Raw genomic sequence first — 18557 nt, forward strand, 5'->3', positions numbered from 1 at the left:
ACAGCCGATAAGCGAAATAATGGCCGATAACCGGAAGCCGAAAAACCAGCCGTTGGCCGATAAGCAAAACGGCCAATAACTGAGGGTCCACTGTATGTACGTATGAACAGTGAGTAACCTATAAGTGTACACAGTTTAAACATATATGTGAACACAGGAAAAATATATACTGTACACTAGTCAACAAAACATGTGTTATAAATGATATAAGGTTTATAATGTTTATAATAAAGCTTTTAAATAATATAAATTTAATAAAACAGACAATGAGAAGGTGTTGGCTTGAATGTCATGGAATTTGAAGCTGACCTCACCGAGTCATGATTCTGGTGAGACTCGTTACCTTTGTCCACCCTCTTGAAGCAGTTTAGGGATGTCTGGGTAGTGACCTCCTCCTCTTCATAAATGATACGGTAGCAGTGAATTGCATCATGGACAGCTGCAGAAACCTTGATGTAACATTCCATATTCAGGTCCTGCAATTCAAACACTGACAGATTCTTCAAGCAAACAAAACCCCTCTGCCATCAACTTTGTCCAGAAGCACTTCATTTCTGGAACCACTTTCACTTCCTCCATTCTCTGGGTTTCCATCTCCATGAGGCCTTAATTGGGTAGCTCCTCTTGAATCATCATTAGGCTCAACAGTACCCAACACTGTTGCTGATCTTCGAGCCAAATGTTTAATAGCTTTTCAAGATCTTCCACCACTTTTCTACATCTCTTACTGATTACTGTAGACTGCACTGGCACTGAACTTTTCATGTGTTCCATAACCTTGCCCTTGTTCTTGAAAATCATGCTAATGGTGGAACAATTCGTGTTGTATGAATAGGCAACGTTCACCATCTATTTCTTAATTTTGTCCACTCTTGTTTTCAGTGTGATGGCCTAATGCTTCTTAACACCACCACCTGCATCACCACTGCTTATATGCTTAACACCAGACATATTGGTGGTATAATAATCACAAATAACACAGAGAGAGCACAAGCACACGTATGAATGATGCCACTAGAGACACCTAGTATGTTTGTTTACAACTTGGCATTTCCCGTGCTACATTGCAGCCACCACATAGCAGATTGTGAACTAAATCTTAAACCCAAATTTTCAACTTCAGGGAAAATTTTTCGTATTATCTAAATTTGCAACATGAATGTTCATATGTAGGGGAGTTTCTGTACATTCACTTTCTCCAAACTCCCTCCAATTTGATACCTAATCTTTCATTACCTAGATTGTCACTCTCCACACCTTACTATTTCTTATGTTCACTTTTAATTTCCTTTCTAACAAGCCCTCTCTAAACTCCTCCACCAACAATCACATTTATATAGAATATGACATGATATTGGCAGTTTGGAGGGATATGTTATATAAATATTTTTTTTCAACAAGTCAGCCGTCTCCCATTGAAGCAGGGTGATCCAAAAAGAAAAAAAATCCCCAAAGAGGAAATACTTTCATCATCATTCAACACTTTCACCTCACTCACGCATAATCACCATATTTGTAGAGGCACCCAGATACAACAGTTTAGAAGCATATATAACATCCACCTCCAAACCGCCAATTTTTTTTTTTTTCCAACAAGTTGGCCATCTCCCACCTAGGCAGGGTGACCCAATTTATTTTTATTTTATTTTTTTATCACACTGGCCGATTCCCACCAAGGCAGGGTGGCCCGAAAAAGAAAAACTTTCACCATCATTCACTCCATCACTGTCTTGCCAGAAGGGTGCTTTACACTACAGTTTTTAAAATGCAACATTAACACCCCTCCTTCAGAGTGCAGGCACTGTACTTCCCATCTCCAGGACTCAAGTCCGACCTGCCAGTTTCCCTGAACCCCTTCATAAATGTTACTTTGCTCACACTCCAACAGCACGTCAAGTATTAAAAACCATTTGTCTATTCACTCCTATCAAACACGCTCACGCATGCCTGCTGGAAGTCCAAGCCCCTCGCACACAAAACCTCCTTTACCCCCTCCCTCCAACCTTTCCTAGGCCGACCCCTACCCCGCCTTCCTTCCACTACAGACTGATACACTCTTGAAGTCACTCTGTTTCGCTCCATTCTCTCTACATGTCCGAACCACCTCAACAACCCTTCCTCAGCCCTCTGGACAACAGTTTTGGTAATCCCGCACCTCCTCCTAACTTCCAAACTACGAATTCTCTGCATTATATTCACACCACACATTGCCCTCAGACATGACATCTCCACTGCCTCCAGCCTTCTCCTCGCTGCAACATTCATCACCCATGCTTCACACCCATATAAGAGCGTTGGTAAAACTATATATCTCATACATTCCCCTCCTTACCTCCAAGCACAAAGTTCTTTGTCTCCACAGACTCCTAAGTGCACCACTCACCCTTTTCCCCTCATCAATTCTATGATTCACCTCATCTTTCATAGACCCATCCGCTGACACGTCCACTCCCAAATATCTGAATACATTCACCTCCTCCAAACTCTCTCCCTCCAATCTGATATCCAATCTTTCATCACCTAATCTTTTTGTTATCCTCATAACCTTACTCTTTCCTGTATTCACTTTTAATTTTCTTCTTTTGCACAGCCTACCAAATTCATCCACCAATCTCTGCAACTTCTCTTCAGAATCTCCCAAGAGCACAGTGTCATCAGCAAAGAGCAACTGTGACAGCTCCCACTTTGTGTGTGATTCTTTATCTTTTAACTCCATGCCTCTTGCCAAGACCCTCACATTTACTTCTCTTACAACCCCATCTATAAATATATTAAACAACCACGGTGACATCACGCATCCTTGTCTAAGGCCTACTTTTACTGGGAAATAATTTCCCTCTTTCCTACATACTCTAACTTGAGCCTCACTATCCTTGTAAAAACTCTTCACTGCTTTCAGTAACCTACCTCCTACATCATACACCTGCAACATCTGCCACATTGCCCCTCTATCCACCCTGTCACAAGCCTTTTCCAAATCCATAAATGCCACAAAGACCTCTTTAGCCTTATCTAAATACTGTTCACTTGTATGTTTCACTGTAAACACCTGGTCCACACACTCCCTACCTTTCCTAAAGCCTCCTTGTTCATCTGCTATCCTATTCTCCGTCTTACTCTTAATTCTTTCAATAATAACCCTACCATACACTTTACCAGGTATACTCAACAGACTTATCCCCCTATAATTTTTGCACTCTCTTTTGGCCCCTTTGCCTTTATACAAAGGAACTATGCATGCTCTCTGCCAATCCCTAGGTACCTTACCCTCTTCCATACATTTATTAAATAATTGCACCAACCACTCCAAAACTATATCCCTACCTGCTTTTAACATTTCTATCTTTATCCCATCATCCCCGGCTGCCTTACCCCCTTTCATTTTACCTACTGCCTCACGAACTTCCCCCACACTCACAACTGGCTCTTCCTCACTCCTACAAGATGTTATTCCTCCTTGCCCTATACACGAAATCACAGCTTCCCTATCTTCATCAACATTTAACAATTCCTCAAAATATTTCCTCCATCTTCCCAATACCTCTAACTCTCTTCTCCTATTTTTAACTGACAAATCCATTTGTTCTCTAGGCTTCCTTAACTTGTTTATCTCACTCCAAAACTTTTTCTTATTTTCAACAAAATTTGTTGATAACATCTCACCCACTCTCTCATTTGCTCTCTTTTTACATTGCTTCACCACACTCTTAACCTCTCTCTTTTCCTCCATATACTCTTCCCTCCTTGCATCACTTCTACTTTGTAAAAACTTCTCATATGCTAACTTTTTCTCCCTTACTACTCTCTTTACATCATCATTCCACCAATCGCTCCTCTTCCCTCCCGCACCCACTTTCCTGTAATCCTGTAACCACAAACTTCTGCTGAACACTCTAACACTACATTTTTAAACCTACCCCATACCTCTTTGACCCCATTGCCTATGCTCTCATTAGCCCATCTATCCTCCAATAACTGTTTATATCTTACCCTAACTGCCTCCTCTTTTAGTTTATAAACCTTCACCTCTCTCTTCCCTGATGCTTCTATTCTCCTTGTATCCCATCTACCTTTTACTCTCAGTGTAGCTACAACTAGAAAGTGATCTGATATATCTGTGGCCCCTCTATAAACATGTACATCCTGAAGTCTACTCAACAGTCTTTTATCTACCAATACATAATCCAACAAACTACTGTCATTTCACCCTACATCATATCTTGTATACTTATTTATCCTCTTTTTCTTCAAATATGTATTACCTATAACTAAACCCCTTTCTATACAAAGTTCAATCAAAGGGCTCCCATTATCATTTACACCTGGCACCCCAAACTTACCTACCACACCCTCTCTAAAAGTTTCTCCTACTTTAGCATTCAGGTCCCCTACCACAATTACTCTCTCACTTGGTTCAAAGGCTTCTATACATTCACTTAACATCTCCCAAAATCTCTCTCTCTCCTCTACATTCCTCTCTTCTCCAGGTGTATACATGCTTATTATGACCCACTTTTCGCATCCAACCTTTACTTTAATCCACATATTTCTTGAATTTACACATTCATATTCTCTTTTCTCCTTCCATAACTGATCCTTCAACATTACTGCTACCCCTTCCTTTGCTCTAACTCTCTCAGATACTCCAGATTTAATCCCATTTATTTCCCCCCACCGAAACTCCCCTACCCCCTTCAGCTTTGTTTTGCTTAGGGCCAGGACATCCAACTTCTTTTCATTCATAACATCAGCAATCATCTGTTTCTTGTCATCCGCACTACATCCACGCACATTCAAGCATCCCAGTTTTATAAAGTTTTTCTTCTTCTCTTTTTTAGTAAATGTCTACAGGAGAAGGGGTTACTAGCCCATTGCTCCCGGCATTTTAGTCGCCTCATACGACACGCATGGCTTATGGAGGAAAGATTCTTTTCCACTTCCCCATGGACAATAGAAGAAATAAAGAAGAACAAGAGCTATTTAGAAAAAGGAGAAAAACCTAGATGTATGTATATATATATATGCATGTGCGTGTCTGTGAAGTGTGACCAAAGTGTAAGTAGGAGTAGCAAGATATCCCTGTTATCTAGCGTGACCCAATTTACCTTTATATATACTTCTAAACTGTCATATCTGAGCACCTCTGAAAAGACAGTGATTATGTACGAGTGAGGTGAAAGTGTTGAATGATGATGAAAGTATTTTATTTTTGGGGATTTTCTTTCTTTTTTGGGTCACCCTGCCTCGGTGGGAGATGGCCGACTTGTTGGAAAAAAAAAAAAAAGACAGGATAAAAGAGCAGCAATGTGAAAACTGCAACTTCCATTTATTTAAAATACTTGAATCCTTGCTTTACTTTATCTATATTATCCAGTGAAAAGTTTTAAAAATTACCATTAGATCCATTAAGGGAAAGACTATAAACAGTTTTTACAACAAAGAATATACTTAAGACTACCTTTTGAAGACTACTCAAAAACAGGAGAAATAATATGCTCTTTTTTTTTCACATCACTATTACCCTAGTAAGAATCCTTTAGCAAACAGACGTTTCCATTGCACCTACTTTTCACCCCAGATTTACACACCCTCTGTGATCCTTTTCCTTTCCCTATTCTCTCCCTGGACCAATCCTCCAAATTGCCTCTTACATTATAAATTTATTTCTTACTAATTTTACACTATTTTCAATAAAAAAATTCTTCATTCTACACAAAAATTTATAAGAGGAGAGAAGAAAGGGAGAATATGAAGAAAAAAAAAAACTTAGGAGATAAAGCTTATCTTTCTTTCTTTCAACACACCGGCTGTATCCCACCGAGGCGGGGTGGCCCAAAAGGAAAACAAAAGTTTCTCCTTTTACATTTAGTAATATATACAGGAAAAGAGGTTACTAGCCCCTTGCTCCCGGCATTTTAGTCGCCTCTTACAACACGCATGGCTTACGGAGGAAGAATTCTGTTCCACTTCCCCATGGAGATAAGGGGAAATAAACAAGAATAAGAACTAGAAAGAAAATAGAAGAAAACCCAGAGGGGTGTGTATATATATGCTTGTACATGTATGTGTAGTGTGACCTAAGTGTAAGTAGAAGTAGCAAGACGTACCTGAAATCTTGCATGTTCATGAGACAGAAAAAAGGACACCAGCAATCCTACCATCATGTAAAACAATTACAGGCTTTCGTTTTACACTCACTTGGCAGGACGGTAGTACCTCCCTGGGCGGTTGCTGTCTACCAACCTACTACCTAGGGATAAAGCTTATAGCTTCAGTAAAAGTGCCCTTGATTCACAACTGAGGTTCTATCCCAGCATAAGTGTGGCACATTTCTTTACACTTGCTGCCCCTGTTCACACAGAAGTAAGGAGGTATCTGGGTGTTAGCTGGCTACTGAGTTGCCTCCCAGGAGAGGTGTTAGTGTAACAAATCAACTGATACTTGACTCTACTGCTTGCAACATCTCACTCATATTACAAAATAGCAATTCACTTCCTCTCTTTTAAGTCATATAATTTACATGACCTGAAACCACTAATCATGATAATTTTAATCTTGCTATTAGATAATATAAAACTCCAAAATAGTACCTGAGCCAAGTGTCAACCCAGTTGGTGGAAGGATTGAAGTATAATATGCGTTCTAATGAGAGAGAAAACAGCACTTCATGGTGAGCCGATCTTGGAACAGATGATACATACAAGTTTGACACGAACTGATCGTGAGCCACACATACCATCACCTACAACACAGAAATTAAATACCATTAAAAATCACAACTACAAAACATTACAAAAGCTGTAACATTAAAAAATTCCCCTTTTTTTTAACCCTTTGACTGTCACAAACCCCAATCCTGAGATGTCTCCTGGTGTCGCAAAATTTAAAAAAAAAAAAAAAAAAAAAAAAAAAAAAAAAAAAAAAAAAAAAAAAAAAAAAATTATTTTTCTTATGAAATGACAGAGAATCTTTTCTTGATTGTAATGTCACCAAAAAATCAAAATTTGATGGAAAACTGATGGAATTACGCTCTTGCAAAGTTAGCGACCTCGACAATATTTACAAATCGGCGATTTCGCCCACTTTGAGCCCTATATTCGGCTAATTCCATTGTTCCAGTCGGCCAAACTCATAGCTATTTCTTTAGAACTCCATTTTTTCTATCTATTGAGTACAAGAAACTGCCCATTTACCGATTTCAACTACCCAATAACGTGGTCAGAAATTTGCAATTTGGCCAATTTCACGAAAATTAAAAAATATGACAATTTCAAAATATGGTCCAGAATGAACAATGCAGACATTCCTGGCTCTAAAATAACATTTTCTTTGTTCATCAGTCACGTCTCCAGGCCCCTCTGATATTACTCTTGCTTCCTATTTTGAATTTTTATCCAGGCCCCTCTGATATCACTCTTGCTTTCTATTTTGAATTTTTATTCAACAAAAAATAGAAGATTTACTGTTATGCAGACTACTGCAATATTGTAATAATTGCACAAATAATGTCAACCCATTCATGACTGCATATTAGAATGGCTAGTTGGACATTTATTGGACAATGACATCATTTGTTTACTTTTGAACATCGGCAAAAATCAAACATTTCCCCTACTTTGAGCTCCATTTCCAGGTTCTTTTTATAGTAAAACCAATCAAAAAATTTCTATAATATGTTTTCCATTCTATCAAATGAGACCAAGAAAACGAGAATAGAACCATAAATACTATACAAAAATAGACCACAAAGTCAGCATTTTAATTAAAAAAAAAAAAACGGTCAGTTTTTTTCCCTCATTATGCACTGCATGCTCCAGGATTTCTTTTATATGGTGCAGGAGAAAGCCTATATCAAGCAGGAGAAAACCTACCAGCTTTCTCCTGCTTGATTTGAAGCCGCTAGAATTTGAGTATATATACGCCAAACACAGTACCTCGTAAGACGTATATATACGACCAACACAGTCAAAGGGTTAAGAACATAAGAAAGAAGGAACACTGCAACAGGCCTACTGCCCCATGCGGAGCAGGTCCATGTCCCCCCCCAGATTAGCCCAATGACCCCCCCCCTCCCCCTGCCAGATTAGCCCAGTGACCCACCCAGTCTGGCCACCTCCACTCAAGGATGGAGCACAGCACCAGACCCAGCAGCACAAGCTAGTCAGGTCCAACTCACACCCACTCATGTATTTATCTAACCTATTTTTAAAACTACACAACGTTTTAGCCTGAATAACTGTACTCAGGAGTTTGTTCCACTCATCCACAACTCTATTACCAAACCAGTGCTTTCCTATATCTTTTCTGAATCTGAATTTTTCCAACTTGAAACCACTGCTGCGAGTCCTGTCTTGGCTGGAAATTTTCAGCACGCTATTTACATCCCCTTTATTTATTCCTGTCTCCCACCAAGGTAGGGAGACAGCCTCTCCTCCATTAGCGACATACTTGTTTACTGATGACTTGGACTTACGACAGGCTCTCTGACCAGTATGCATACCTAAATGATGTATATTAAAGTTGATCTCTATTCTGTTTATACAGTACACTACTATATGAACATTTAAAAATATACCAGAAATGTTATAAATGGTGCAAAGGTGACATTAAAACAATATCAAAGATGGTTGACACAAAACCACTACCATTATAGCATACGTACTCCTCACTCAGCGATGAATTTATTTACAGACATGTTCTTAAGAATGGCACTCCATCCTTAAGAATGGAACTCCATCATTAAATGAGAGGCAGTATATTAATTGTCATTCTTTCAATTGTTCTCTTGTCAAAAGCATGCTGACATCACAGTTCAGATGGCACTCCAAACCACAACATCCTCATGCTTCCTTTAACTTTCTGGGTAGCCATCACATGGAATTATGTCACTGATGCCAGGGTCCCCTCACATAGTTCTACACCATGAACTCAGCTCACTTAGGTAACCTATAAGTGGTTATTTCAGACCTAGATAAGAGAGAATGGGTCTGTGCAGTGTGTGTGCACAGTATAAAAAAAACCTAACCCACATGATGCATGATGGGAAAAGGAAAACTCTGACCTTATGTTTGGTTTAAAATTGCTATTTTGAAGTGTCTTCTAGGATAGTTTTCATGGTTTTATTACCCATTTCTTGGTAGCATCTGACAGAATGGAAGGCATACTCCTGAAATAGTGATTATTTTTGTTGAATTCATAAATGGAAGTAGTTCTGCCGATTTACCTGAGGGTAAGGGCCCCCTACACCCCTGGTATGTTTTATGGGTTTTTATAGGTCTGATTAAATTATTGGAACACCATAAACCCTGACAAATAATTCCTGGTTATATTTTATCTGAGGTATCTCTTAGATGACAATACTTAATGAATGCTGTACTCAGGATTATTCTATACTTCTTTTTTTTTTTTTAAACACATCTCCCACTGAGCAAGGTGACACAAAAAAGAAACACTTTCACCATCATTCACACATAATCACTGTCTTTCCAGACGTGCCTAGATAAGACAGTGCAGATGTAACTCCAAACAGCCAATATCCTAAGCCCCTCCATTGAAGTGCAGGCACTGTACTTCCCACCTCCTGGACTCAAGTCTGGCTAACCGGTTTCCCTGAATCCCTTCACAAAATATTACCCTGCTCACACTCCAACAGCTCATCATGTCCCAACAACTATTCGTATCCATTCACTCCTATCGAACATGCTCACACATGCCTGCTGCATGTCCAGGCCCCTTGCATATAAAACCTCTTTTACCCCCTCTCTCCATCCTTCCCCAAGACAATCCCTACCCCTTCTCCCTTCCACTACAGATTTATACACCCTCCAAGTCATTCTATTTCACTTCATCCTCTCTAAATGACCAAACCACCTCAATAACCCCTCTGGAGTTCTCTGAATAATACTTTTTGTAACTCCACACCTCCTAATTTCCACACTACAAATTTTCTGCATATTTACACCACACATTGCCCGTAGACACAACATCTCTACTGCCTCCATCCTCCTCCTCCTCACTGCAGCATTCATAACCCATGCTTCACACCCATATAAGTGTGTTGGTATTACTATACCCTCGTACATTCCTTTTTTTGCCTCCATAGTTTTTTTTTTTTTTTTGTCCCAAAAGATACCACTCACCTTTTTTCCTTCAATTCTATGGTTAGCCTTGTCCTTCATAAATCCATCTGCTTACAAATCTTCTCCCAAATATCTAATCACATTCACTTCTTCCATACTCCCCAATTCCCTTCACAAAATATTACCCTGCTCATACTCCAACAGCTCGTCAGATCCCAAAAACCATTTGCTTCCATTTACTCCTATCTAACACGCTCATGCACGCTTGCTGGAAAGCTAAGCCCCTCGCCCACAAAACTTCCTTTACCTGCTGAATTGTACAGAAAATATAAAACACTTATCACTAATCATAAGAGATCACTCAAACTGCTAAAGTAACTTAGTTAAAGCAGACAAGCTACAAACAGAATTTATGACCATTTTGTACTTGTACCTGGCCTTCAGAGATGTCAGCAACATAATAATGTTGATGATGAAGAGTATTCGGAAATTTGGCTCTCAAAAATGGTCCACCTTGGTAAGATATCCACATCTGAAGGGTTGGTCCTCTGGATGGTGATCCTAGAAGATGCTGAATAAGGAAATAATTTAGGAAAAATATAGTATATAAAGACATTACAAAACAATACTATAACAGTAAAAATTATATTCAATAAGGCTAAGACTGAATGAGAATGAATAACAAACACTGATAATATATGGATGAGAGAAGAAAAGAATTTGAAAAAGAAATATTTTTAAGACAGTGCCATCAGATAGTTAGGGTTAGGTTAGGTTTAAGGTTTAGGTATACAATCTCCCACCAAGGTAGGGGTGACCCAAGAATTTACCAACAAATAATTATATAATCAAAAACAAGGAGCAGTGTCAAAAATTACATTATTATACAGGTCTTCCATCACAAATACGGCATCATTGGGACCTGTAATGTGCTGGATTACCAAGTTTGCCGGATTACAGAGTGGTTAGGTTAGAATATACTTAATAAAATTAACCAACTTGATTTGCACAAAGTTCACTGAACATAGGCAAAAATCAAACATTTCCACTACTTTGAGCTCAATTTCAAGGTACTTTTTGTCATGAAACCAATCAAAATCATATCTATTTCTGTAATATATCTTTCATTCAATCAAATGAGACCAAAAAAGCGAGAATATAACCATAAAAACCATACGAAAATATACCGCAAAGAAGCGGCTAATGGCTAAGAAGTGAACTCCCTTATTTCTCTTTTTTTGTGTGTGTGTACGTTAAGAAGCATTTTCCATCATACACTGCCCAAGTTTCAATAAGACAGCCCAACAAACAACTGAGAAAAACATATATTTACCAAAAATCATATATGGCAAGCCCAAGCCAGGTACTGGAAATAAGTCACTTTGACATTTTTGGGTTATCCCAGGTTCTCTATACATATGCTGATATGTATGATAATCTATATAACTGTATTTGTGTATACCTGAATAAACTTACTTATTTACTTACTTCCTTCTATTCTGTCAACTGAGTGCAAGAAACCACTCATTCACCTATTTCAACTACCCAATAGAGGGGTCAGAAATTGGCAATTTGGCTAATTTCACACAAATTTCAACAGATGCCAATTTCAAAATAGGATCCAGAATTAACAATGCAGACATTCCTGGCACTAAAATAACATTTTCTCTGTTCATTAGTTATGGCTTCAGGCCCTTCTTATATTACTCTTGCTTACCATTTAGAATTTTTATTCACACAAAAAATAAAAGATTTACTGTTATGCAGACTACTGAATTATTGTAATAATTGTACAAATGTCAAACCATTCTTGACTGCATATTGAAATTTGGACTGGCAGGCACACATGTATTAGACTTGTTTACTCTTGAACATCGCTAAAGAATGGAACATTTCCGCTACTGTGAGCGCAATTTCAAGGTACTTTTGTTGTGAAAACAATTAAAATCATATCTATTTCTGTAATATATCTTCCATTCTATTAAATAAGACCAAAAAAACGAGAATACAACCATAAAAACCATATGAAAATATACCGCTATGGGGCTGCTAATGGCTGAGAAGTGAACTCTGTTATTTATGGTCTGATTTCCTTCATTTTTGGTGTATGTTAAGAAGCATCTTTCCATCATACATTACCCAGGTTACAATAAGATAGCCCAACAAACAACTGAGAGAAAAAAAAAAAAAATAATAATAATAATAAAAGCTTTATTTACTACATGTACATGGTATACAGGCCTAGATGACATAAGCGACATACTACTAAACAGAAAGCCCCTTGTTATGCTAAGCATTTCAGGCAAATTAGGTCAGTGTCCCAGGATAACACCCACACCAGTCTACTAACACCCAGGTACTCATTTACTGATGGGTGAACAAAGACAACAGGTGTAAAGGAACATGCCCAATGTTTCTACCCTGGCTAGGAATATAATATTTACCAATAATCATATATGGCTAGCCCAAGCTGGGTATTAGAAATAAGCCACTTAAGACTTTTTTGGGTTACCCTAGGTTCTCTATACATATGCTGCTGTGTGTGATAATCAATGAAGAGAAAATAGCTTTTTTGTTTCAGTTTTATGGTGAAGTATGAGTGTAATATCATAGTTAGCCCTGTCCTATACATACTCCATTTTCTCTAATGTAAGCCCCAAGACAGGGATAGGAGAATGGTACTTGTATCCCATATCCTCTTCATACCTCTGTTGAACTGCTCGGTATTATGCCAAAAATTATTTTTTCTGGAGTATTTAACATGTTATTATGTTATTTATATTGTTTATTATGTCATATTAGATCAATTGTGATAGGCAAATATGCCATAGTGTTGATACACCTACCATCCGACTTACGACCTGCTCGACATACGACCATTCGACTTACGACCGTGTTTTCTATGCCAAATTTTTTGGAAATAAACAACTGTTTGTGTTCTACACAGTGTTTATCCTAAACCTTACAGTATAAAATGCAGTACTAACAGCATAAAAAGTAAAGTAAAAAATGAAATACCAAAATAAAACAATAAAATATAGTCATTACAAAAATGTGATGTTGATATTCAGTAGTAAGGTTCGACTTACGCCCATTTTGACTTATGACCAGTTTATTGGAAACAGACTCGGTTGTAAGTCGGATGGTACCTGTATTAGCGTAATAATAAAGCATATTTCCCTGCATCATGAGACTGAGCTCATGGCAACCAACAGTGGCTTCAAAGACACCTTATCTTTAATCGACAATGTACTGTGTAAGTGCTTTACACAACAAGAAGCATTTCTTTTATTCATTGGAACCATGACTAAGGCTAAAAGTAAGCAGGTTACAACAATAAATGGGGAAAAAAAAATTGGAATGACTTATGCAGCATGTGGCAACCCTGGAAATTTGAAATTATGCTAGCCGAAATTAGTGCTGAATAACTGATGGAACTGGTTGTCTGACTGCCGGATTTGTGATGGCAGACCTGTATCTGATCGTTCTTCAATTCTGAAATAAGATGGAGAGCTTATATATATAATAAACAAGCATAAGAAGCAATCCTACCACTTTCTTCACAGCGAAGAGGAATTCGTCTTTCACTTCAAAATCTTCTACACCTCTTATAACTCTTACTGGTGTTGATGATTCACTGGAAAAATGTATACTATATTATCTATCAAAATTTGTTTACAACACAATACTTATCATTAGCTAAAAAAAAAGAAAAAGCACAGAGCACTTGACTACAGGAACATTTTTGTACAGCCTTTCAATGAGTTTATTAGTTTAGGGGACAGTACTTCAGAATTGCCGATGGTACACAAAACCCTTCAAATTCAGGAATAGTATGTATGACCAGTGTTTCAGTAGCTAGGTGGGAAGTAATATTGTGATGCAGCAGCATACACTTAGTACTCACAGAACATGCTCTCAGACATGACAAAATAGTTATCAAACGCTGAAGCCGTGATTTCTGGTACACACAATCAAGTGTAACTCCTATTTTTTTCTTTAAACTATCTTCCAATTGTATATTCCGAAAGGTCAATTACATGATTGAGAGAAGAAAGAGGTAGTGTGATGTATGTTTATAGATGGGAGGCATGTGTGACCCAAAATATATATGATAAAAAAGATGTCATAAACCTTTTCCCATCTGCCCTCCATCTTTCTTCCTCCATTACCCACCAGTTCATCCCTTCCATTCTTTCTTCCCCAGCTTACACCTCTACCTCTATCTTCCTTTCTCCATATTTCCTCCAAATTCTCTCCTGTTTCCTTACCTCCTGACTCCTCTATTCCTTTCTCTCCCATCCTAACCCCTCTAGTCCTTCTCTCTCCCCTTCTGCTACTACCACCACAGGAGCAGTAGCAGAATAAGATGCAGAAGCAGCAGTAAATCAAATATCAATTTATTTGAGGTAGGTTAGTTAAACTCTCAATCATGCCTCTCGAACTGTAGTCACAGGTCCAGTATATACCACAATAGTGCTTGCAAGTGTTGAAAATCAAACCTGCAGCCCAGCAACGAATTATTTAGTGTTTGGCATTTTATACTAATGTTATAGGTCAACCCCTAGTTTTGTAAACAAACAATAATAGGCTTTAAAACTTGACACATGCCCGTATTTAACCCTTTGACTGTTGAGACCCGTGATCCCACACTCAATGTCGAAAAATATTAAAAAAAAAAAAAAATTATTTTTTCTCACCAAAATCTTAAGAATATTTTTGTGAGTGTTTTAAAACCAAAAAAAAATTTGTGATCAGAACTTACAGAGATATAGAGGCATGAAGCTGACAGAAAGTTAACCGCTTATGGCAATATCCACGGCTGCCATTCACTCAGTAACGTTATTTTTACTATTGTATTTTTTCTTTGATTTTTTTAATATTTTAATTTTTCAAATAACTTTTGTGACCTGTAAGACCAATATAGTGCATAATGTACAGTGGAACCCTGGCTTTCGAGCTTAATCCGTTCCGGAAGGTCGTCCTAAAACATCCGAAACATGCAAAAACTGAATCAATATTTCCCATATAGAAATAATGTAAATACAATTAATCCAAATCAGACACCCAAAAATATAAACAAAAAATAAAGTTTTTAAAGATTAACTATAGTGTTGAAGCTCTTCAGTGGTTAGCTCTTCCCTGTGGTCATCCACCAACTCTTCCACATTAATTACTTACTTAAAATATTTTTAGTCTTAATGTAGGGTGAGAGGCGAGTTGTACTTTTTTGTAGGAAGTCACTGTGTCTGACTTTTTTGGGCTATCCTAGGTTCTCTACACACACGCTGCTATGTATGTATGATACTCTATGTAACTGTATTTGTGTATACCCGAATAAACTTACTAAGTAGCCGGTAGATGTAGGTAGCCAGTAGAGGTAGGTAGCCAGTAGAGGTAGGTAGCTGGTAGGTAGTCAGTAGGTAGCCTGGGCTACATACATACACCTACACAATATTTAATACGGCCCAGAGCCATATTACCATCAACATACCTTGTTCACTGAGTTTAATCATTTCTAACAACTACCTTTAGATGCCATCATAAACAAAGGAAGAAGTAATGAATAATTCATGCTGAGATTTGTAAAGAAAAGCCAAACGCAGATTCATACAGTTTTTCTCTAATGCTTGACAGAGAAAAAGAGAAAACGTAATGTTTTCCCTCCACTGACTCACCACTCGTTAGCATGGAAACATAGCATGTTTATATGCTATGTACGTGTTTCTTATATAATATTGAAGAAAATATCAAAGATAGATTAATAAAAATGTCTATATTAATGTAAAATAAGACATTTAATGAGCCCAAGAGCGATTATTATTAAATATACATAGCATATAAACATTGCATGTTTATCCTATGTTATGTGACGTGTTTCTTATATAATTTGAAAAAAATATCATTGATGGATTAATGAAAATGTCTATATTAACGTAAAACAAGACAATGTACCCAAGAGTGAGTCACGAAAGTATGAGCAGCCCAGGTGGACGCGTATAATACATCTGATTACCGGATCAAGGTCTGATATTCGGAACAAAATTTCGCACAAAAAATGGTCCTAAAACTGAAATGTCTGATAACTGGAGCATGCAAAAACCCGCAGTTCCACTGTATATACAGTGGAACCTCAAATTTCGAACGTATTGCTTATCGAACTCTTCGAAAATAGAACCCTTTTTTCGAACCAACTTTGTCCCTATTATCGAACTCGCCCCCTATTTTCGAACCACTGGGTACCGGACCTGTGCGGCAGCCCGCTCTGTCCACGTCCCCACGCAGGCGCAGTGAGCCAGTCTGGTTTTGTTGATGCTTGAGCGAACACTAACCTGCGCTCTTATTCAAACATTTTACGATTATTTCATTGTGTTTAGTGCTTGTGGGGCTCTGAAATAAGCTACAATGGGCCCAAAGAAACTTGCTAGTGGTACCTCTGTGGTAAAGAAAGTGAGAAACACCATAGATGCGAAGAAGGAAATAATACAGAAGTGGAATGATGTCCAAATGTTTGTGGAGAAGTACCACCCTGAGCAAGCTGAAACAAGCCATCTTTGCAACAAGTTCAGTGACAGAACCATGTCCCATTTTAGGGGAATCTTAAAGAGGCACCAGAAACAGAGGACTGTCGACAGTTATTTTGTGCGACAGGGGTCCAGTGACTCAAGCTGGTCCTAGTGACATTAAAAGACAGATAAGGGAAATAACCCCAGAGAGGGCTTTGATACCTTAAGTCTTCATGGAGGGAGATTCTCCTTCCAAATACTAACCCCAACTCCCTCTCTCCTCATCCCTATCTTCCAGATGCCATCACCAATCTTCAATAAAGGTTAGTAAAATGTTTTTTTTTTTTTTAACAAGTCGGCCGTCTCCCACCGAGGCAGGGTGACCCAAAAAGAAAGAAAATCCCCAAAAGGAAAATACTTTCATCATTCAACACTTTCACTTCACTCACACATAATCACTGTTTTTGCAGAGGTGCTCAGAACACAACAGTTTAGAAGCATATACGTATAAAGATACACAGCATATCCCTCCAAGCTGCCAATATCCCGAACTGCTCCTTTAGAGTGCAGGCACTGTACTTCCCATTTCCAGGACTCAAGTCCGGTTATATAAAAATAACCGGTTTCACTGAATCCCTTCACTAAATATTACCCTGCTCACACTCCAACAGATCGTCAGGTCCCGAATACCATTCGTCTCCATTCACTCCTATCGAACACGCTCACGCTCGCCTGCTGGAAGTCCAAGCCCATCGCCCACAAAACCTCCCTTACCCTTTCCTTCCAACCTTTTCAAGGACAACCCCTACCCTGCCTTCCTTCCCCTACAGATTTAAACACTCTCCATGTCATTCTACTTTGATCCATTCTCTCTAAATGACCAAACCACCTCAACAACCCCTCTTCAGCCCTCTGACTAATACTTTTATTAACTCCACACCTTCTCCTAATTTCCACACTGAATTTTCTGCATTAATATTTACACCACACATTGCCCTTAGACAGGGCATCTCCACTGCCTCCAACCGCCTCCTCGCTGCTGCATTCACAACCCAAGCTTCACACCCATATAAGAGTGTTGGTACTACTATACTTTCATACATTCCCTTCTTAGCCTCCATATATAAAGTTTTTTTGTCTCCACACATACCTCAACGCACCACTCACCTTTTTTCCCTCATCAATTCTATGATTAACCTCATCCTTCATAAATCCATCCGCCGACATTTCAACTCCCACATATCTGAAAACATTCACTTCTTCCATACTACTCCTCCCCAATTTGATATCCAATTTTTCTTTATCTAAATCATTTGATACCCTCATCACCTTACTCTTTTCTATGTTCACTTTCAACTTTCTACCTTTACACACTCCCAAACTAGTCCACTAACATTAGCAATTTTTCTTTAGAATCTCCCGTAAGCACAGTATCATCAGCAAAAAGCAACTGTGTCACTTCCCATTTTGTATTTGATTCCCCATAATTTAATCCCACTCCTCTCCCGAACACCCTATCATTTACTTCTTTTACAACCCCATCTGTAAATATATTAAACAACCATGGTGACATTATACATCCCTGTCTACGACCTACTTTTACCGGGAAGTAGTCTCCCTCTCTTCTACACACCCTAACCTGAGCCTCACTATCCTCATAAAAACTCTTTACAGCATTTAGTAACTTACCACCTATTCCATATACTTGCAACATCTGCCACATTGCTCCCCTATTCACGCTATCAGATGCCTTTTCTAAATCCATAAATGCAATAAAAACTTCCCTACCTTTATCTAAATACTGTTCACATATATGCTTCAATGTAAATACTTGATCTACACATCCCCTACCCACTCTAAAACCTCCTTGCTCATCCGCAATCCTACATTCTGTCTTACCTCTAATTCTTTCAATAATAACCCTACCGTACACTTTTCCTGGTATACTATATTTGTTGTGTGTATGTAAAAC

The 18557-nt window shown here is 38.3% G+C and overlaps 1 protein-coding gene across 1 annotated transcript in view; it reads right to left on the reverse strand.

The window, feature by feature from the left end:
• The window catches only part of LOC138852680 (sortilin-related receptor-like), a 44613-nt gene that overhangs the window by 12559 nt on the left and 13497 nt on the right, over window positions 1-18557 (reverse strand). Inside the window, exons 5-7 of the mRNA XM_070084884.1 lie at window positions 13632-13716; window positions 10513-10650; window positions 6591-6742 (exon numbers count right to left, since the gene is read on the reverse strand). Of these exons, the coding sequence (XP_069940985.1) occupies window positions 6591-6742; window positions 10513-10650; window positions 13632-13716 (375 nt within the window). The remainder of the gene's footprint in view (window positions 1-6590; window positions 6743-10512; window positions 10651-13631; window positions 13717-18557) is intronic.

Source organism: Cherax quadricarinatus, chromosome 14 (genome assembly GCF_038502225.1).
Source record: "Cherax quadricarinatus isolate ZL_2023a chromosome 14, ASM3850222v1, whole genome shotgun sequence".
Lineage (NCBI taxonomy): Eukaryota > Metazoa > Arthropoda > Malacostraca > Decapoda > Parastacidae > Cherax > Cherax quadricarinatus.